Source organism: Phocoena phocoena, chromosome 5 (genome assembly GCF_963924675.1).
Source record: "Phocoena phocoena chromosome 5, mPhoPho1.1, whole genome shotgun sequence".
Classification (NCBI taxonomy): domain Eukaryota; kingdom Metazoa; phylum Chordata; class Mammalia; order Artiodactyla; family Phocoenidae; genus Phocoena; species Phocoena phocoena.
Window position 1 is genome coordinate 96380624 of NC_089223.1, and position 22186 is coordinate 96402809.

Sequence of the window (22186 nt, forward strand, 5' to 3'; positions counted from 1 at the left end):
TTTGTTAAAAGCTTTTTCTGCATCTGTTGAGATGATCATATGCTTTTTCTTCTTCAGTTTGTTAATACGGTGTATCACATGGATTGACTTGCGTATTTTGAAGAATCCTTGCATCCCTGGGATAAGTCCCACTTGATCATGGTGTATGATCCTTTTAATGGGTTGTTGGATTCTGTTTGCTAGTACTTTGTTGAGGATTTTTGCATCTATATTCATTAGTGATATACTTCTGTAATTTTCTTTTTTTGCCAGGTAGAGTAATCTTGGTTGTAGGTTCTTCCCGTTCATCTCTTTAAGTGTATCATGCCACTCCCTTCTGGCTTGTGGAGTTTCTGCTGAGAAATCAGCTGTTAACCTTATGGGAGTTCCCTTGCATGTTATTTGTAGTTTTTCCCTTGTTGCTTTCAGTAATTTTTCTTTGTCTTTAATTTTTTCCAATTTGTTTTCTATGTGTCTTGTCATGTTTCTCCTTGGGTTTATCCTGCCTGGGAGTCTCTGTGCTTCCTGGACTTGGGTGGCTAGTTCCTTTCCCATGTTAGGGAAGTTTTCGACTATAATCTCTTCATATATTTTCTCGGGTCCTTTCTCCCTCTCTTCTTCTGGGACCTCTATAATGTGAATGTTGTTGCATTTATTAATGTTGTCCCAGTGGTCTCTTAGTCTGTCTTCATTTCTTTTCGTTCTTTTTTCTTTCTTCTGTTCCATGGCAGTTAATTCCACCATTCTGTCTTCCAGGTCACTTATCCGTTCTTCTGCCTCAGTTATTCTGGTATTGGTTCTTTCTCGTTTATTTTTCATTTCAGTTATTGTATTGTTCATATCTGTTTGTTTGTTCTTTAATTCTTATAGGTCTTTGTTAAACATTTCTTGCATCCTCTCGATCTTTGCCTCCATTCTTTTTCCGAGGTCCTGGATCATCTTCACTATCATTCTGAATTCTTTTCAGGAAGGTTGCCTATCTCCACTTCATTTAGTTGTTTTTCTGGGGATTTATCTTGTTCCTTCATCTGGTACGTAGCTCTCTGCCTTTTCATCTCGTCTGTCTTTCTGTGAATGTGGTTTTTGTTCCACAGGCTGCAGGATTGTAGTTCTTCTTGTTCTTGTTGTCTGCCCTCTGGTGGATGAGGCTATCTAAGAGGGTTTTGCAAGTTTCCTGATGGGGAGGGACTGGTGGTGGGTAGAACTGGCTGTTGCTGTGGTGGGGAGATCTCAGTAAAACTTTAATCTGGTTGTCTGCTGATGGGTGGGGCTGGGTTCCCTCCCTGTTGTTTGTTTGGCCTGAGACGACCCAACACTGGAGCCTATTGGGGCTCTTTGGTGGGTCTGAAGGTGGACTCTGGGAGGGCTCATTCCAAGGAGTACTTCCCAGAACTTCTGCTGCCAGTGTCCTTGTCCTCACGGTGAGGCACAGCCACCCCCTGCCTCTGCAGGAGACCCTCCAACACTAGCAGGTAGGTCTAGTTCAGTCTCCTATGGGGTCACTGCTCCTTCCCCTGGGTCCCGATACGCACACTATTTTGTGTGTGGCCTTCAAGAGTGGGGTCTCCTTCCCCCGGTGCTGTTGAAGTCCTGCAATCAAATCCCAGTAGCCTTCTAAGTCTGGTTCTCTGGGAATTCCTCCTCCTGTTGCTGGACCCCGAGGTTGGGAAGCCTGATGTGGGGCTCAGAACCTTCACTCCAGTGGGTGGACTTCTGTGGTATAAGTGTTCTCCAGTTTGTGAGTCACCCACCCAGCAGTTACGGGATTTGATTTGATTGTGATTGCACCCCTCCTACCATGTCATTGTGGCTTCTCCTTTGTCTTTGGATGTGGGGTATCTTTTTTGGTGAGTTCTAGTGTCTTTCTGTCAGTGATTTTCAGCAGTTAGTTGTGATTCCGGTGCTCTTGCGAGGGGGAGTGAGAGCACGTCCTTCTACTCCGCCATCTTGAACCAGTCCTTCCATTTTAATGATTTTTAAGTGTACAACTCAGTGGCACTCTGAGTTCACAATGTTGTATAACATTGCAAATATTTCCAAAACTTTTTCAGCACTCACAACAGAAAGTGTAACTATCAAGCAGTAACTGCTTACTCTTCCAACCCTCCCAGGCTCCCTACTGTTTTACTTTCTGTCTCTATGTATTTGCATCATTTATACTACATAGATACATCATGTAAGTGGAAACATACAATACTTGTCCTCTCTGTCTGGCTTATTTCACTTAGCATAATGTATTCAAGGTTCATTCATGTTGTAGAATGTATCAGAACTTCATTCCTTATTATAGCTGAATAATATTCTGTATTTATATACCACATTTTGTTTATCTGTTTGTCATTGATGTCATCATCAATGGGCACTTGGATTGTTCTCCCTTTTAGCTGTTGTGAATAATGCTGCTGTGAATATTGGCATACAAGTATTTGAGTCCTTGTTGTCATTTTTTCTTTAATTTCTTTTAGCAGTGTTTTGCAGTTTTCAGTGTATAAGTCTTTTGCCTTAGGTAAGTTAATTCTTAAGTATTTTAATTTTTTGATGCTATTTTAAGTGGAATTTTCTTAATTTCTTTTTCAGATTGTTCATTGCTAGCATATAGAAATATAACTGATTTTTAAAAAATTAATTTATGTATTTTTGGCTGTGTTGGGTCTTCGTTGCTGCACGTGGGCTTTGTCTAGTTGTGGAGAGCAGAGGCTACTCTTTGTTGCATTGCACGGGCTTCTCACTGTAGTGGCATTTCTTGTTGCTGAGCACGGGCTTCAGTAGTTGCGGTGCACAGGCTTAGTTGCTCTGCGGCATGTGGGATCTTCCCAGACCAGGGTTTGATCCCGTGTCCCCTGCTTTGGCATGCGGATTCTTAACCACTGCACAACCAGGGAAGCCCCTAACTGATTTTTGAATGTGGATTTTGTATCCTGCTACTCTTCCACATTTGTTTTTTAGCTCTTAATACAGTTTTTTTGGTGTGAATTTTTTAGAGTTTTCTATGTATAAGATCATGTCATCTACAAACAGAGATTATTTTACTTCTCCCTTTCCAACTTAGATGCCTTAAAATAATTTTTTTTTCTGGTTTAATTGCTCTGGCTAGAATTTCCAGTACTGTATTAAATGGAAGCATCCATAGTGGGCATCCTTATTAGGGGAAGAGCTTTCAGTCTTTCATCATTGACTGTGTTAGCTGTGTGTTTTCCATATATGGCTTTTCTTATGTTGAGGAAGTTCTCTTCTAGTCCTAGTTTACTGAGTATTTTTATCATAAAAGTGTATTTGATTTTGTCACATGCTCTTTCTGCATCAGTTGAGATGATCATGTATTTTTTTCTCCTTCATTCTATTAGTGTGGTATGTTAATTTGATTGAGAACCGCCCTTGCATCCCTGGGATAAAACTCACTTGGTCATGGTGTGTAATCTGTCTAATTTGCTCCTGGATTCAGTTTGCTCGTGTTTGTTGTGGATTTTTGCATCCATATTTGTAAGGGACATTTGGCCTGTAGTTTTCTTTTCTTGTGCCTTTGTCTAGCTTTGGTATCAGGGTAATAATACTGGCCTCATAGAATGAGTAGGAAGTCTTCCTCCTCTTAAGTGTTTTTTAAGAGTTTGAGAAGGATTGTTACTTCTCTAAATGTTTAGTGGAATTCACCAGTGAGGCATCTGATTTTGATTTCTTAGTTGGGAAGCTTTGGTTACTAATTCAGTCTCCTTACTTGTTGTAGGTGTATTCTGATTTTCTGTTTGTTTGTTTGTTTTTTTCCTTGAGTCAGTTTTGTTACTTTTTGTGTTTCTAGGGGAGTTGTCCACTTCATCTAGGTTATACAATTTGTTGATATACAGTTGTTCATGGTACTATTTTATAATCCTTTCTATTTCTGTAAAATCGGTAGTAATGTCCTAACTTTCTTTTCTAATATTTATTTATTTATTTTTGGCTGTGTTGGGTCTTCCTTGCTGCTCATGGGCTTTCTCTAGAGTAGAGAAGAGTAGCGGGGGCTACTCTTCGTTGCAGTGTGCGGGCTTCTCATTGCAGTGGCTTCTCTTGTTGCAGAGCATGGGCTCTAGGCATGTGGGCTTCAGTAGTTGTGGCTTGCGGGCTTTAGGGTGCAGGCTCAGTAGTCGTGGCACACGGGCTTAGTTGCTCCGTGGCATATGGGATCTTCCCGGACCAGGGCTCGAACCCATGTCGCCTGCATTGGCAGGCGGATTCTTAATCACTGTGCTACCAGGGAAGTCCCCTAATGTTCATTTCTTACACTGGTAATTTGAGTCCTCTTTCTTTCTTAGTTATACTAACTAAATGTCAATTTTTGATGATCTTGTCAAAGAAACAAAGTTATACCTTCTATGTGTTCAACCTTTTAAAATTTATTAAGCCTTTTTTTGTGGCCAAACGTGATCTGAGTATTCCATGTGCACTTGAGAAGAATGTGTATTCTGCTGTTTTTAACCGGAATGTTCTCTTTATGTTTGGTAGGACTAATCTGTTAATAGTGTAGTTCAAGTTCTCTATTTCCCTCTTGATCTTCTGTCCACTTGTTCTATCCATTATTGAAATTGGGGTATTGTATTTCTGACTATTTTTGTAGGACTTTTCATTTTTCCCTTTAGTTCTATCAATTTCGTATCATATATTTTGGGGCTCTGTTGTTAAGTGTGTATATGTTCTCAGTTTTTTTTAATCTTCGTGGAGTACACCTTTTACCAATATATAATATCCTAATACCTTTTGCCTTTTGTAAACATTTAAAAATTTAAAGTCTTTTTTGTTTCGCAGTATTATAGTCACTCTTGCTTTGTTTTTGATTACCTTGTTTTTTTGGCCTCACTATGTGGCATGCAGAATCTTAGTTCCCTGACCAGGGATTGAACCCATGCCCCCTGCAGTGGAAGCCTGGAGTCTTAACCACTTGACTGCCAGGGAACTCCCCCCTTTTGGTTGCTTTTTGCTTGGAGTATCTTTTCTCATGCTTTTACTTTTAACCTCTTAGTGTTTTTGCATCTAAAGTGAGGTCTCTAATAAAGAGAATATAGATGGATCATGTTTTTAAAATTCTGAAGTTTAAAAATTTTTAATATAGTCTGTTAATCTCTGCCTTTCAGGAGGAGAATGTGATGGATTCATTTTTAAAGTAATTACTGATAAAGGAGACTTTACTTATGCCATTTGTCTGTTTCTTTTCCTTATGTTTTACATGCTTTTGTTCCTCATTTTCTCAGTGACTTCCTCTTTTTATGTTTTGTTTTGTTGTAATATACCATTTGATTCCCTTTTTCTCCATTTTCTTTGTTTTTTAAAGTTATTTTTTTAGTTGTTACCTTAGGGATACAATTAACATCTTGATCTTAAAACAACCTAGTTTGACAACCAGCTTAGTTTCAAACATGTACAAATACTCCACTCTTGACATCTCTGTCTCATCTCCTTTATATTGTTATTGGTACAGGTTACATCTTTATACATTGTGTGCCCTTTAACGTAGATTTATAATTTATAACGTAGATTTATAAAAAAACAGTAAAAGCATTTTTACTGTTTTATGCTTTTGTGTATGCATTTTTAACTAATTGCTTTCTACCTTCAAACAGTATTATACCACTTCACATAGAATGTAAGAATCTTAAAACAGTAATCGTCTGTTCCCCTCCCCATTCTTTGTGCTGTTTTTGTTACATATTTTATTTCTATATATGTTTTAAACCCCATAATACATTGTTAATATTTTTTCTTTAAACAATTGTCTTTTTTTTTTTTGGCCATGAGGCATGTGGGATCTTAACTCCCCGACCAGGGATCGAACCCGTACCCCCTGCATTAGAAGGTGAAGTCTTACCACTGGACTACCAGGGAAGTCCCAAACAATTGTCTTTTAGAAAAAATGAACAAAGAAGTCTTATTTCACCTTTTTTGCCATTCTTCATTCTTTTGTACAGTTTCATGTTTCCATTTGGTATTGTTTTTCTTTTGCCTGCAGAGTTCTCTGTAGTTTTTTGTACTGTTAAGTCTTTTGTCAGTAAACTCTCAGTTCTTGTCTGAAAAACTCTTTATTTCACCTTCATTTTAGAAAGATTTTCACTGTGTATAGAATTCTAAGTTGGTAGTTTTGTTTTAGCACTTTTAAGATGTTACATTGTCTTTCAGCTTGCATCATTTATGAGAATTGTATTAAATTTTTATCTTTGTTCTTCCGTATATTATGTGTGTCTTTTCTTTAGCTGCTTTAAAATTTTATTTCTGCTTTTAATGCAGTTTGCATATGGTATGCCTTGGTGTGGTTATCTTCATTGTTATCTTGCTTGGGGTTAATTGAGATTCTTGGATATGTTATTCCTAGCTTTCATAAAATTGAAAAACAAAATTCAGCCATTATTTCCTCAAGTACTTTTTCTCTCCTTCCTATTCTCTTACCCCTGCTTCTTGCTGGGACTTCCATGTATGTCAGACTTCTTGATACTGTACTATAGGTCACTTTAGTGTAATAGTTCCCTGGACTGTCATGACAAAGTACCACAAGCTAGGTGGTTAGAATGATAGAAATTTATTCTCTTAGAGTTCTGGAGATTAGAGTTCTATAATCAGGGTGTTGGCCAAACCATGTTCCCTCTGAAACCTTTAAGGGAGCATCCTTTCTTAACTCTTGAAACCTCTCATAGACCCAGGTGTTGCTTGGCTTGTGGCACTATAACCCCAATCTCTGCCTCAGTCTTCACACGGCCATCTCCTTTTTGTGTCTGTATATCTGTGCGTCTTCACATAGCATTATCCGTGTGTGTGTGTGTGTGTGTGTCTAAATATCCCTCTTCTTATGAGAACATAAGTCATATTGGATTAAGGCCCACCCTAATGACCTGATCTTAACTTAATTAAATCTGCAAAGACCATATTTCCAACTAAAGTCACATTTATGATACTGAGGGTTAAGACTTCAACATATCTTTTTTTGATGGGGGTGGGAGGGGACACAATTCAACCCATAACACCAGGGCTTTTTTTTTCCTTACTGTTTTTGTTCTTTTTTCTCTTGGTGCTTCATTTTGGTTAATCTGGTTGTTCTTCAAGTCCACTAATTTTTGCAATGTCTAATCACTGCTAATCTCATTCAGTGTATTTTTTATTTCAGATATTGTATTTTTCATCTCTAGAAGTTTGATTTGGTACACTCGTGATCCTCCCTGATATATACATATACACACACATATAAGCACATCAATAATGTATGTAAATATATTAAAACATAAAAAAAACTAATATATAGACATGTTTTTTGTTTCATTATGTTCATATTTTCTTTTAAATCCTTGAGCATATTTAAAATATGAAATCTGTTTTAGTCATTATCTACTAATTTCATCATCTTTATCATTTATTGGTCTGTTTCTATTGATTCTTTTTTCTGATTCTTTGAGTGTTTAGTAGTTTTTGATTGGATACCAGATAATGTGAATATACATTGTTGAATTCTGGATTTTGTTCTCATCTTTTAAAGATTAATACTTTGAATCACTCCCTGGTCTGTATTATTTCTGTAACTTGTATATATTTCTAAAACTTTTTTTCTTATTGCATGCATTATTAATACTTTGTTTAAATGTTTCTTTATTTGTTTGAGAGCAAAGAATGTATTTTGCATTTTACTGTGTAGACCTGTGCCTGACATACTTGGGTATTGGTGATAAAAAGTAGACTAGAGTGATCTTTCTAGTATGCATTTCTTATTACTTGTTATTACTCCTTTAAGCGTTTCAGTGAGTCTTATTGCCCTTTGGTTAAAGTTCAGATTCTTGGCCCTTGCTTGCCTCTGTAGTTTATATCTTGTTACCTTCTTTAAATCTCTTCCTTTTACTTCCTCACATCTTCACCTCTGCCAAAAAAAAGACAGCAAGTAGGTAAACATAAACATAACACACAAAACCATCCTTTCTTTAACCATACTCAGCTATTTTCGTTTCCTCCAGGTATACAGGCATACCTTGTTTCATTGTACTTTGCTTTATTGTGCTTTTCAGATAATTGCGTCTTATACAAATTGAAGGTTTGTGGCAACCTTGTATTGAGCAGGTCTGTCAGTCCTATTTTTCTAACGGTATTTGCTTGCTTCACGTTTTTGTGTCACACTTAATTCTTCAATATTTCAAACTTCCATTATTATTATATTTGTTATGGTGATCTGTGATCAGTGATCTCTGATGATACTACTGTAATTGTTTTGGAGTGCCACAAACCATATAGGATGGCAAACTTAATCGATAAATACTGAGTATGTTCTGACTGCTTCAACTGGCTATTCCCCCATCTCTCTCCATCTTCTCCTGCCACCCTGTTTCCTGAGACACAACAGTATTGAAATTAGGCCAATTAATAACCCTACAGTGGCCTCTAAGTATTCAAGTAAAATGAGTCACACATCTCTCACTTTAAATCAAAATCTAGAAATGATTACACTTAGTGAGGAAGGCACATCAAAAGCCAAGCAAGATAGGCTGAAAGCTAGGTCTTTTGCACCAAACAGTTAGCCAGGCTGTACAAGCAAAGGAGAAGTTCTTGAAGGAAATTAAAAGTGCTACTCTATTGAACACATGAATGATAAGAAAGCGAAACAGCCTTTTTGCTGATAAGGAGAAAGTTTTAGTGGTCTGGATAGAAGATCAAACTAGCCACAGTATTCTTTTAAGCCAAAGCCTAATTCACAGCAAGACCCTAACTCTCTTCAGTTCTGTGAAGGCTGAGGTGAGGAAGCTGCAGAAGAAAAGTTGGAAGCGAGCAGAGGTTGGTTCATGAGATTTAAGGAAAGAAGCCATAACATAAAAGTACAAGGTGAGTACAGAGGAGAAGTCAGTGCCTGGCTTCAAAGGACAGGCTGACTCTTCTGTTAGGGGTTAATGCAGCTGGTGGCTTCGTTGAAGCCAGTGCTTATTTACCATTTTGAAAATCCTAGGGCCCTTAAGAATGATGCTAAATCTACTCTGCTTGTGCTCTGTAAATGAAACCACAAAGCCTGGATGACAGCACATCTGTTTACAACATGATTTACTGACTTTTTAAGCCCACTGTTGAGACCTACTGCTTAGGAAGAAAAAACGTTCCTTTCAAAATACTGCTCAGAGATAATGTACCTGCTCACCCAAGAGCTCTGATGGAGATGTACCATGAGATTAATGTTTTTTGATGTTGTTTGTTTTATAAATTTATTTATTTTTTGCTGTGTTGGGTCTTCGTTGCTGTGCACAGGCTTTCTGTAGTTGTGGCGAGCAGGGGCTACTCTTTGTTGCAGTGCGCGGGCTTTTCGTTTCAGTGGCTTCTCTTGTCTCAGAGCATAGGCTCTAGGCGTGCGGGCTTCAGTAGTTGGGGCACGTGGGCTCAGTAGCTGGCTCGTGGGCTCTAGAGCACAGGCTCAGTAGTTGTGGTGCACGGGCTTACTTGCTTCATGACATGTGGGATCTTCCCGGACCAGGGATCGAACCCGTGTTCCCTGCGTTGGCAGGCGATTCTTAACCACTGTGCCACCAGGGAAGTCCCTGAGATTAATGTTGTTTTCATGCCTGCTAACACAACATCCATTTTGCAGCCCATTGATCCAGGAGGCATTTCAACTTTCAAGTCTTACTATTTAAGAAATATATTTTGTAAGGCTATGTAGCTGCCTTAGGTAGTGATTCCTCTGAGCTAGGCAAAGTAAATTGAAAATCTTGAAAGGATTCACCATTCTAGATGTGATGAACATTTGTGATTCTTGGGAACATATCAAAATATCAACATTAACAGGATTTTAGAAGAAATTGATTACAACCCTCACGAATGACTTTGAGGGGTTCAAGACTTCACTGGAGGAAGTAACTGCAGGTTAGAAATAGCAAGAGAACTAGAATTAAAAGTAGAGTATGAAAATGTGACTGAATTATATCCGTGATAAAACTTTAATGGATAAGGAGTTGTTTCTTACGGATGAACAAAGAAAGTGGTTTCTTCCGATGGAATCTACTCCTGGTGAAAATGCTGTGAAGACTGTTGAAGTGGCAACAAAAGATTTAGAATATTACATAAACTTAATTGTTAAAGCAGTGGCAGGGTTTGAAAGTAATTGACTCCAATTTTGAAAGAAGCAGGGTAAAATGCTACAGAGCAATCATTCGTGGAAGGAAGAGTCAGTTAATGCAGCAAAAAAAACTTCATTGTTGTCTTATCTTAAGAAACCACCACGGCCACCCCAGCCTTCAACCACCACCTCGAGATCAGTCAGCAGCCGTCAACATGGAGGCAAGACCCTCCACCAGCAAAAAGATTATGACTTGCTGCTGAAGGCTCAGATGATACAATAAGTATTTTTAGCAATTAGCAATAAAATAAAGTATCTTAAATTAAGGTATGCATATAGTTTTTTAGACATACTGCTATTGCATCCTTAATAGACTACAGTATAATGTAAACCTAACTTTTTTATATGCACCAGAAAACCAAAAAAATTGTGTGGCTTGCTTTATTGTGATATTCGCTTTATTGTGGTGGTCTGGAACTCAACCTGCAATATCTCTGAGGTATGCCTGTACTGTATTTCTCTGTCTTCATACATTTGCATTTGCTGTCTCTCTAACAAATGTTTACTGGCTAACTTCTGTTCACTTCTGCCTCCATTCCAGTTTAAACGTCACTTTTTAAGGGAAACCGTTTGTGACCCCTGTCCCCCTCCCTCCACCAAGGCCCTTAAATACGTTCCCAGGAGAGCATTCATCATATGATATTATAACTGCTTGTTTACTTTTGTCTTGTTTGATATCCCACTGGACTCAGTGAATGCATATACAGTTTACTCAAGTGTATTTGTGATATAAAGTTTTACATTCCATGCAGTCTGTCCTCAGTGTACTGAAAATTTGTAAGTTTTAGAACATGTAGCAGTTTCTGCATTGAGATACCTTCTGAGATCTTTTAGACCACTTTTTAGAAGCTGTTTTATTTTTTATTCTGAGCTATTCAACTTTATAGGAAAAAAAGAATCAATAAACTTTAAACAATAGTCTTCCTTTAAAGATGTCTATTTGTAATTACTGTGGCCCAGTCAAGCCACTGAAGTTCTGAACTGCCACTGTTACTAATTTAAACTGTAGGAATGGATCAGGGAATCTATGATTTAAGAAAAAGTCAGTCTTTTTCAGTCAAAATATAAGGAGAAGTATGCATTTAAATCTCTCACATGTATTGGGGTCTTGATAAGCTCTTTTTGATAGGCCAGGTTTTTCTTGTAAACATGCAATGACAAAACATTAAAATGTATGTACTGATCTTTGTCCATCAGTGCCTGTCACTGAATATATAAATATTTCCATAGTTTATTCTAATCTCAGTAGTTTACATATTTTTACTTACCTTTACTTCCTAATTTCCATGTATCTGCATAATCATGCTATTTGTTTTTTTTACTAAATTTATTGTATTACTAGTTTTTGGATAGTGCTGTCAAGATAGACTGTCTCTAGTTTTCCCAGTTTTTGCTGTTCTATAGAGAAAATTGATGTTCTCAGTTTTGCTCTTGATATTTTTCAGCTCTGCCATTGTCATTTCAGTCAATTTCTCATTTTATTCTTTTTATGTAAATTGTTTTTTAAAATTCTTCTAGGGTATGCCATGAAAAGCAATATTTTCATTTTTACTGAAATGAAATTCACATTAAATTCATTCTTTTAAAGGGTACAAATCAGTGGTTTTAGTATACTTATAAGGTTGGCAACCATTACCACTATCAAATTAGAAACATTTTCATTAAACCAAAAAGAAACCATTTACTCATTAGCAGTCATTCTTCATTCCTCTTTGCCCCCAGCCCCTGGTAGCCACTAATTTACTTTGTCTGTCTATTCTGCTTATTTTAGACATTTCATATAAGTGGAATTACATAGTATGTGGTCTTTTGTGTATGATTTTTTTCACTTAGCACAGTATTTTCAAGGTTCATGCATGCTGTGGCATGTATCAGTTCTTTATGGCTACATGATATTTATACTAAATTTTGTTTATCCACTCATTGATTAGTGGACATTTGGATTGTTTCCACTTTTTGGATATTATGAATACTGCTGCTGTGAACATTTGTTTGCAAGTTTTTCTGTGAACATATGTTTTCACTTCTCTTGGGTATATGCTGATTCTTTAACTCCTTGAGGAACTGCCAAACTGTTTAGTAATTTTCTTGATAATTTTTACTTAGTTTAGTAGGAGAGTGAAGATGACAATTCCAGGATTCATTACTTCCTTCCTGTAAGAATTGAGTTACTGTAATGTTCTTATAAAGAACATTTCATAGACTTGTTTATTGAATGTCTTCAGAAATGTCTCTGTTAAATGTATCCTGCCTAAGGATGAAGTTAGTTGTCATGTTTTATAGAGATACTTTAATTTTTCATTACCAGATTGAAAGGTCTGTTAATAGTCCATTGGGCCATAGGAATACATAAGTTTTCATAGATTTTACAATACATTTTAATTGTTAATATATTCTAATTGTTGAATTGCTTCTCTTACAGGGTTTTGACTCTGGGAGGAGGGCTACCTTATTTGGAGCACCTTAATCTCTCTGGTTGTCTTACTGTAACTGGTGCAGGCCTGCAGGATTTGGTTTCAGCATGTCCTTCTCTAAATGATGAATACTTTTACTACTGTGACAACATTAACGGTAATGCCTTTTAACAATGGGATAATTTTGGAGGAGTTGATTTAAAAAATTTTAACAGTTCTGAAAATTCTTAGGGTTTCTATTTTGTTTTCTAGATTTCTAATTACCAAACATTTTTACTTTCAGGTTTAGTCAGAAAGATAAGTTTTCTTATCTTTCTAAAGATAAATTTTCTTATCTTTTTAAAGATAAGTTTTCTTATCTTTCTAAAGATAAGTTTTCTTTTGGAGAGATATCTCAACTATCCATTCTGCCAGATTTTAGAAATATGTAATAGTTTAATCAATCTAAAGAGACAAGTTTTTATAGAATTACTAAAATTCTTATAAAATTTTGGGAAATTCCTCTAGAGTGAAAGAGCACTCATTAACAATACAGCGTATTGCTGTTCTAGATACACCTAATTCTTAGGGATGTTAGAGTTAGTTTCCTTGTAGGACAAGAAAACTTCATAATGTAGTAGAAGAAGGAGGACTGCGGTAATGTGAACTCCTCAGGGACCCTGAATCTGGTTCCAAATAAATCTCTTGGAAGATTGAGGAGAATGGTGAGTGTGGTATTGGGAAGAGGCTGAGGTGCTTTAAATGTGATTAAAATTCCTATAGTATTATGGAGATTGAACCCTGAACCTACTTTTAACAACCATCAGGTAAACATTTCTTGATTTTTTTGTTTTATTTTTTTGCGGTACGCGGGCCTCTCACTGTTGTGGCCTCTCCCCTTGCGGAGCACAGGCTCTGGACGCGCAGGCTCAGCAGCCATGGCTCATGGCTCACGGGCCCAGCCACTCTGCGGCATGTGGGATCTTCCCAGACCGGGACGCGAACCCGTGTCCCCTGCATCGGCAGGCGGACTCTCAACCACTGTGCCACCAGGGAAGCCCCTTGTTTTATTTTTTAAGCCTATTCCTGCCCTGCAATGGGACTGTTTAATGTGCTTTTTCAAAGTACGTTCAGTGCCCTTTTGGGCATTTGATAATCACTGGTAGAGACTGAAGTCCTGAAGCATGAAAAACTGCTCCTCAGTTATTAGTAAGGAAGTCAACCTCCTGTATTTATAATTGGAAAAAATTTACATGGTTCAGATTCTACTGTGTCTTTTTACATCATGTTTTTGTTTTTTTTTTTTTTTTGCGGTATGTGGGCCTCTCACTGTTGTGGCCTCTCCTGTTGCGGAGCACAGGCTCCGGTGCACAGGCTCAGCAGCCATGGCTCATGGGCCTAACCGCTCCGTGGCATGTGGGATCTTCCCGGACCGGGGCACGAACCCATGTCCCCTGCATTAACAGGCGGACTCCCAACCACTGTGCCACCAGGGAAGCCCATGTATTGTTATTTTTGAGAGTCCAGTTCATCTTAAGATCATGGGAAGATAAACGGAGTCTCTCAGGCAGAAAAATTGACAGACGCCAGCAAGACTAGAGGAATAGTATCTTCTTTAACGACATACCAGTAGGCAGAGAAGTTAGCAAATCTGCCATTTCTCAGAGATTAGATTTTTCTTAAAATGTATATGAAGAGACAGGAGATAGCAGCTCTTTTGTTTCTTGAATCACATTGGTGATGCAGGAGATGACCTCCCATGTTCTTGAAATAGCAACACTAACTTCAAGCATTTCTTTGCTCTCTGTTGCCTTTAGTGTATAAGAAGGAATGGGGAAAATTAATGTCATTTTAGTTGCAACCTGCTAAGTGTACAAAAGAAGGTGTGAGTGCTACAGTGCAGCACTTGCTGCTTTTGGGGATGCAATAAAGATATATATATATATATACTTTTAATACACGGTTATGTCATTGTGGGTTCACTGTTGTACTTACTAAGGCTTATAGGACATATTATGAAAAGTAGTCAGTAAGCAATTATTTTTTGTAAGAAAAACACCTTATTGGTAGGTTGCATTTGAACTGTCTACACTGATTTCAGCATAGGTTATGCTGGTGGGAATAAATCTCAGAACCTAATTTGTTATACTTATTTTGGGGTATATAGATGTTATTGGATTGGTGGGGGGATTGGGTTTCACTTCATTTTTATGATCTGCCTACTACTTTTGTGTGTGTGTGTCTTTTTAAAAAAAAACTTCTTGAAATAATTTAGGTGTTGGGATAAAGTTAAATACTTAAAAACTTTTTGCACTTTGTTAGTATGTTAGAATTCCTTTCATCTTGACTGGTTCTGAATATATAAATATTAAAGTGTTCCAAAGGAGCTGCTACATTCTTTTTGTTGAACGTTAAGTTTTTTTTGATAAATGAGTGGTAGTTTTCAATAAATGAATTTTAATGAATATATCTGACTTTAAAATGTTTGAAAGGAAATTGACCGTGCTTGTATAATCCAATACCAAGTCTCCTTTTACAGCTTCTTAAAGCATGATTTGGGGGAAATGGAAATCCTTTATAGTTTACAGGGTGACTTGTCATGTGAACTTATGTTCCAGAGTTCCAGCCAGTTGCTCATAAAGCAGTGCCCTGATACAATCTTTTCCTTAAAAGGCCATATGGACACTAGAAAGTGTTAGAATAAAGTTGCATTGTATCCAGTTTTGCAAGATGACACAGGATTCATCCAATATCTTTTATTATAATTCAACTTGTACAAATACTTAGTGACTATAAATATTTAGCACCCTTTTTATTATTATTTTTATTATTTCTGAAAGTAGTCAATATTTTTATACATGTTCTTAAACTAATAGGGAGCATATTTAGGTGACACATTATATTTTAATATTTGAGAGTAACACTTAACTAAAAATGTATTTTGTCAAAAGAGAGTTTACATAGTTAACTACCAGGTTGCTAACTAAAAGAAGTAAATGCTGATAAATAATACTCATTAACTAAAAAGTGCTAAGTAAAACAAAATTTTCTATTTCCTAAGCATTAGCAGAGATTTTGGAGAAGATAAATTAGTAATCAGATATTCAAACAGTGTCTGCTGTGAGCAAGACACTATACTAAGCATTAACATAAAATGCCATTTTTATTCTTAATGATTCTTTCATGACATTTAAATTTGTTATTTGATTGATAAAAAAGTTAAGATTTAAGTATAAAAAAAGGCTTCTTAGCCATAACATTTAAAAAATTCCTTGTCATTTAAGAAGTGTTAGATGGAATTGCCTAGTTTTAGAGCTCTGAAGAACATTTGAACAATGATAGCAAATAAACTTGTTGTACTGATTTGCATTTCAATGTATGTTTAATTTATGAATTAAGATAGATTAGATCACAGTAGGTGACACAGTTTCAGATGATTTGCTCTCTTATGTTTCTAATTTAAGTTAAAGAGGAATTAAAGGTAAGTGAAGGTAAGTGCAGATATACAGCATAAGTAATATGCTTAAAATCTAGGAAAAACAAACAATTCAGTAATAAAAATTTGGGAAAATAACAATAGCTACCATTATAGCTCTTCTTAACTAATATTTTAAAAAATGCTCTCACAAAATTTATTTTTACCATGCATTTAAAGATTTTATTTAATGATTATGCAAATATTATTTTTCTGTTTTATTATGCTTTACTGTAATTTAGCCCTCATCTGTTATAACCATTGGGTTTATTATCTTATATCAAGATTGACATTTACTGGTGATAAGTCAAATGTTTACCTTTGAAATTCCGTGTCTGTGGAAGCACAGCTGTCTACTTGAGATACTTGGCAACCCAACATATCTTAGTCATGTTTCTTTCCAATTCTACCTCACTTTTTCTGTTGCCTGTTTATTCTGTTGTCCATTTATTCCCTTTTCTAAATAGTCCTTCTGTGATGCTTAAGGGTCTTAACTGTTAACATTGCTTATGATTTCCATGCTTTGGCAATTGCTTTCTCCCCTGTTTTCTACAGTATGAAACTAACTTACAAACAGCGGTTGTCTTCACTTTTGCTTTGCCCTAGGCCTTCAACAAAATAAAACCCATTCATGGATGATACCACTTTCATGGATTTTTAGGATCAGTCACCTGGAATGTCATTCACCTTATGATGGGATTGTAGTTTTGAGGTTGTTAGTATTACAGTTGTTGGTTAAGTACAATTTATGCCCTTAGATTTCCATTGAAACTAAGATATTCTGGTGTGTATCTGAGAAAGGGAGCACATTTTATAGCAATATGAGCGTGAACTTTGTTTTGTGATGAATAAGGAGATGCTGACAGATATCAGGATAGGGTTACTTTCTACCTAATATAGGACACATATTTTTATCCCTACGTTTTTCTTCCCATATTATCCCCACTTCCATCCCTTAGACTTTGAGAGCAAAAAGTGACTCAGGTCACCAGAGTGGAGACTGAGGATCCTGAGCCTCTTTTTTGGGGGAGGTTGGTGAAAAACTGTGTGGTACAGGCACACCTCGGAGATATTGTGAGTTTGGTTCCAGACCACCATAATAAAGTGAATATTGCAATAAAGTGAGACGTGAATATTTTGGTTTCCCACTGTATAGAAAAGTTATGTTTGCGCTGTACTGTAGTCTATTAAGTGCAAAAGCATTGTCTAAAAAAAGCAACGTACATACTTTAATTTAAAAATACGTTTTTGCTAAAAAGTTTTAACCATCATCTGAGCCTTCAGTGAGACATAGTAACATCAAAGATCACTGATCACAGATGACCATAACAAATATAATAATAATGAAAAAGCTTGAAATATTGTGAGAATTACCAAAATGTGCCAGGGAGACAAGAAGTGAGCAGATGTTGTTGGAAAAATGGTGCCAATAGACTTGCTCAGTGCAAGGTTGCCACACACCTTTAGTTTGTAAAAAATGCAGTATCTGCAAAGTGCAATAAAGTGAAGCACAATTAAATGAAGTATGCCTGTGTTTGGAAAAATATGAATCTTTTGATTAGATTCCTTGATCCAATTGGCTCCTTTGAGGCTCCCATTTAATTTTCTCTCTTGAAAACCAGTAGCATACTTTACTTTGATTGCTTTCAGCCATCACTTATGATTTTTCCCTAGGCCCGTGATTGCAGTATAAAATTTCTTCCTTACCTTTCTGTGCTTTTAAAAATAGGACTATAGACATTTTGAAGTATTGTCGGGAGTTTCAGTTTGGAATATTGTACCAAAGTCTCCATGTCTCTTTCCTTATATTTCTCCCTTTCAAAAAAGTTAGAATAGAATTATATACTGAGAAAATGATAGATATGTTTTTGCAAAAACCACCAGTTTAAGCATTTCATCACAGGGACTGTGTCAGGGCAGGGCAATGATAGTGAGGTAGGAGATTGGCTCTTGGAGAAAGGCTCTAATGTACTAAGAAATTTCATTTTGACTCTTTGATTAAGATGACTAGCATTGTGTCTTAAGAGAAAATAGTCTTAACAAAAATGCTACTTCATGAATTTTAAGTATTTGACACATTTAACTTTTCATTTTCAAAATAGAATAGATTTTAATTTTGATTAAATAAAAAATAAGCTTGTGGTAATTCAATTTTATATTTGAAATGACTTTAAACTTTTATTATAGAACATTTTAAATATATAAACATAATAATATAAAGAAGATTTATGGATCATTGGCTTCAGCAGTTATAAACCTGTGGTCAGTCTTTTTTCATATACTATTGCCCATTCCCATACCTGCTCCCCGTATCCCAGGCATTATATTACTTTAAAAGTTAAGCATAAGTATTTGAAAATAAATGAAATCATAAGCTATTGCAGTTCCACTATGCTTGTAAAGTTCATTAGTTTCTTTTCTTACTTAAAGATACATTATTTCCATTAGTGAAATACATGAATGCTATACTTCACTGATTGTATATCCTAAGAAATTAGTCCTTTGTATTTTGTATATTGCCATTACAGGAATACAAAACAAAGTTAAATTCTGGTAAATAAGTGTGTTCTCTGTGTTTATTTGCAAGTAGTTATTTTCTTATGTTGGTATTAGCATAATTGCCTTCTTTTGCAATGGATTGCTACTTCAAAAGACAAAGAAAGCTAATTTAATATATTTTTCTAAGTTAAAGTCTTGATATCATTCCAGTGATTTTTCAATTATAATCCATTTGATAAAATAAATATTATTTTCTATAATAAAAGTATATTTCATGTACTTTTGTGGTCCTTACGTATCAAAAATGCAAGTATTTTGGTTCTAATTGATGAAAGAACTAATTAACTTTGTTCATGGTGCAGACATACTGAAAGGCTTCAATATAGTTAAAATGTCTTTTTCCACATTTGCTCGCCTTTATGAAAACTGTGATTCATTCAGAGTACTTGACATTTGAATATGCGCCATGATATCTCTTTGATACTTTCTAATTCTCAGCTTTGTTCCCTAATGGATCTTTTAATCTAGTGTCTGGGTAGCATAATGTGATTGGAATAAAATGTCAGTTATTCCACAAATGTATTATTACTTTTCTTTGTAATTGGATCATAATTTTTATTATGTCTTAGATATGTTTTTAATTATTCATTCATTACATATTTGATTCTGGAAGATAATTTCACCTAACCCTATCACATGACTTATTTTGGGTACAGATGTTAAATAACAATATGGCAAATATGTTAAGGCTATATCTACGTAGTTTATTTTTAACAAAAATTTTGAATGTAATATTTATTATAATTGCTCAATACTGGATTTTTTAGCTTATCTATTATAGATAAGGTTGTTTTTGCCTTAATTATATTTCTAGGAAAGATGTTCATGATACAAGAGATCCATTGTGAAGTTATCCTGGCAGTCTTGTTCTGTGGGTTATCTCTTTTCTTCTTGGATTTTTTATTTTGTAAGATTGTTGCCAAAAAATTACTTCTTTTCATTCTTCTTTTTCATTTACCTATATTAGTTAGTCAAACTGCTGTTGGCGATTTTTGTGCTGAATAATTTTTTATACACTCATTGTGGGATTTTACTTCTATGTTACAAATGTATTACTAGTTAAAAAAAAATAAGTGTTTTACTTCTTTCATTAGCAAGATTATTTTTGTGTGATAAGAAATGCCTCCTTTCACACTTTTCTGTTTTCATACAGGTCCTCATGCTGACACCGCCAGTGGATGCCAGAATTTGCAGTGTGGTTTTCGAGCCTGCTGCCGCTCTGGCGAATGACCCTTGACTTCTGACCTTTGTCTACTTCATTTAGCTGAGCAGGCTTCCTTTCATGCACTTTACTTATAGCACATTTCTTGTGTTAATCATCCCTTTTTGAGTGTGACTTGTTTTGGCCCCATTTCTTACAGCCTCGGAAATCTTAATTTACCAGTGAATTGTACAGTGTTGTTTCTCTTGCAAATCCTATTTTTGTTTTAGAAAGGGATTAGGTCTTTTTCACAGGGTGAGAACAATTTTATCAGATTTCTTTTAAACTAAATATTTTGAAGAAAATGTCACTAATGCCATGCCATTTAAAGTATTTTTTAGATTATTTTGAGTTTTGAAGTCAATGGGTTATTGGTTCTCTTCATAGATAAACACTGTACCAAGCCTTGCAGATCTTTTCAGACATACATTTTTGAAGTTTTATTTTCAGAGACTGCACAGTTTGGAAACCAGTCTCCTTTCCATAATATTTCCTTTATTTGAACAATTCTCAGAGGGCCAATTCAAACATATCCACATATAAGATTCTTTAAGATTATAAAATAAATTGGCTTCTTGGTGTTAGCTCAGGGAGCTGGCACAGCACCAGTGTCTTTGTATTCGCTTTCTTCAAAGACCCCTGGTTCCCACCACTGTCCGTAAATTGTCACATTTGGGGGAGGGGTTTTTAAAAGTTCCACAGTCATTTGAAGAAATGTATAAATAAAATCTACTTTGAGGACTTTACCAAGTAATTTCTTTTGTGTTTTGATTTTGTTGTAAATCTCAATCCAGGGTTACTTTACTGTGAAATGGGACTAAATAGGTCTTTTGAACTCCCTTGAAATCATGACTCTGACAAATGAATAGTTTTAGACAGCTGGATTGTCTTTTTGAAATTTATTGTGCAGTCGTCAGAATTTGAATTTGTAAGCTTATCTTCATTGCTGTTTGAAATAATAATTGTAATGGAGACCTGTTATTCAGAAAGGCACATATTGAGTCAATTTTATGTCATGCTATGTATAATTTATGTCACAAAGAAAATAGTCAGCAGCATGCCATCTATTTTTATAAATATCTGTAAGGCTGTGGAAGAGGAGGTAATCTTGCAGTTATGTTCTTTGTGGTCCCAGGTATTTTTTGTTTGTTTGTTTTATTGAGGAAGATGAAGAGCAGGAAAGATATAAACTATAGATAGACAGATTTCAGTTCAGGCTAAGAGAAAACTATTTTACACAGAGTTGTCTAAAGATGAAGGAAGAAACATTTGACGAGAAAATAAATGAGAAGTCACTCTGCTTTTAAATTTAACTAACATTTGAACTAAATACTGTGAGAATACCACAGTATTCTCACAGAATACTGTGAGATCACCTCTAAGGAAGGACATCTAATGACTCTGAAATTTCACTTTTCTCTAAGTTTCCTCATTTTGATTCCACTGCTGTTAACATTTGTGAAATATAAGATGGAACCCCTCAAGTTTCTTGTATGGAGGATTAGGGCAACTGTAGAAGCAGACCATCTTACCCTTTAAGTTTGTGTCTCTTAGCTTAAGTCCTCATGCCTCTTGTGGCACTACTGCGCCTAGCTGCCTCCTTTAAAAGTCTGGCCTAAGCACAAAGGAAAAAACGTTCTGGATTCCCTTAGAGAACTTGAGAGGAAATCTGAGTTTAGTGAACCGTTACAGGGTCAGAAGTTTTATTTTGTATGTTGACTGTTGTGTCATTACTGTACTTTTATTTCCTTAAGTGATTAATAAAGTTTATTTGAAAAGTTGACATCAGGGACTATTTCAAGAAAACAAACTAAAATAAGTCTTCTGGAGTGACTCCCATCCAACTGCATGGTAAAATTAGTTATCTATAACCAGGTCCCAAGTCATCAAGGGAGTACTCAAGCTTATACCCATGTAATCAGAAAACAGTGTAATATTTGGGGAGTAAAATTTTTGATAATACTTAATGGAAAAAATCATTATTAAATGATATTTTGGGACTTGGCTTAAATGTTATTCTTCATAAATTAATTAATTTGAGCAGCTAATTTCCCAGGGGTTCCAGGTAATGGAGGTGCCCCCTTTTTGCCTTGTACTGTGCCACTTGATGTTAGAAAACCATTAAATAGGACTTGGCAGTCTTGAACCAAACTGACTTCAACATGTGAGCACATTGCATGTGGAAACTCACTGTTTTTCTACCACCCCCACTACCCCCACCCATTTCATGGGGAGATGGCATAATCTGCATTTAATTTTTAAATATTACTGCTGTTCCATTATTAAGGATAGTTAATGCTTTAAAATTTCTTCTAAATTTATTTTTCATTGAAATATAGTTGATGTACAATATTATGTTAGTTTTAAGTGTACTGCGTAATGACCTGACACTTGCATACATTATGAAATGATCACTGTGGTAAGTCTGGTAACCATCTCAACTTATATAAAGTTATTACTGTATTATTGACCATATTCCTTATGCT

General features: G+C 35.7%; 1 protein-coding gene across 3 annotated transcripts in view; it reads left to right on the top strand.

The window, feature by feature from the left end:
* The window catches only part of FBXL5 (F-box and leucine rich repeat protein 5), a 50419-nt gene extending 29973 nt beyond the window's left edge, over positions 1 to 20446 (top strand). For all 3 annotated transcript variants that reach the window (XM_065877339.1, XM_065877341.1, XM_065877340.1), the window contains exons 10-11: positions 12495 to 12643; positions 19653 to 20446. In XM_065877339.1, the coding sequence (XP_065733411.1) occupies positions 12495 to 12643; positions 19653 to 19729 (226 nt within the window). In that variant the 3' untranslated portion in view covers positions 19730 to 20446. The remainder of the gene's footprint in view (positions 1 to 12494; positions 12644 to 19652) is intronic.
* The last annotated feature ends 1740 nt before the right edge of the window (positions 20447 to 22186 follow it).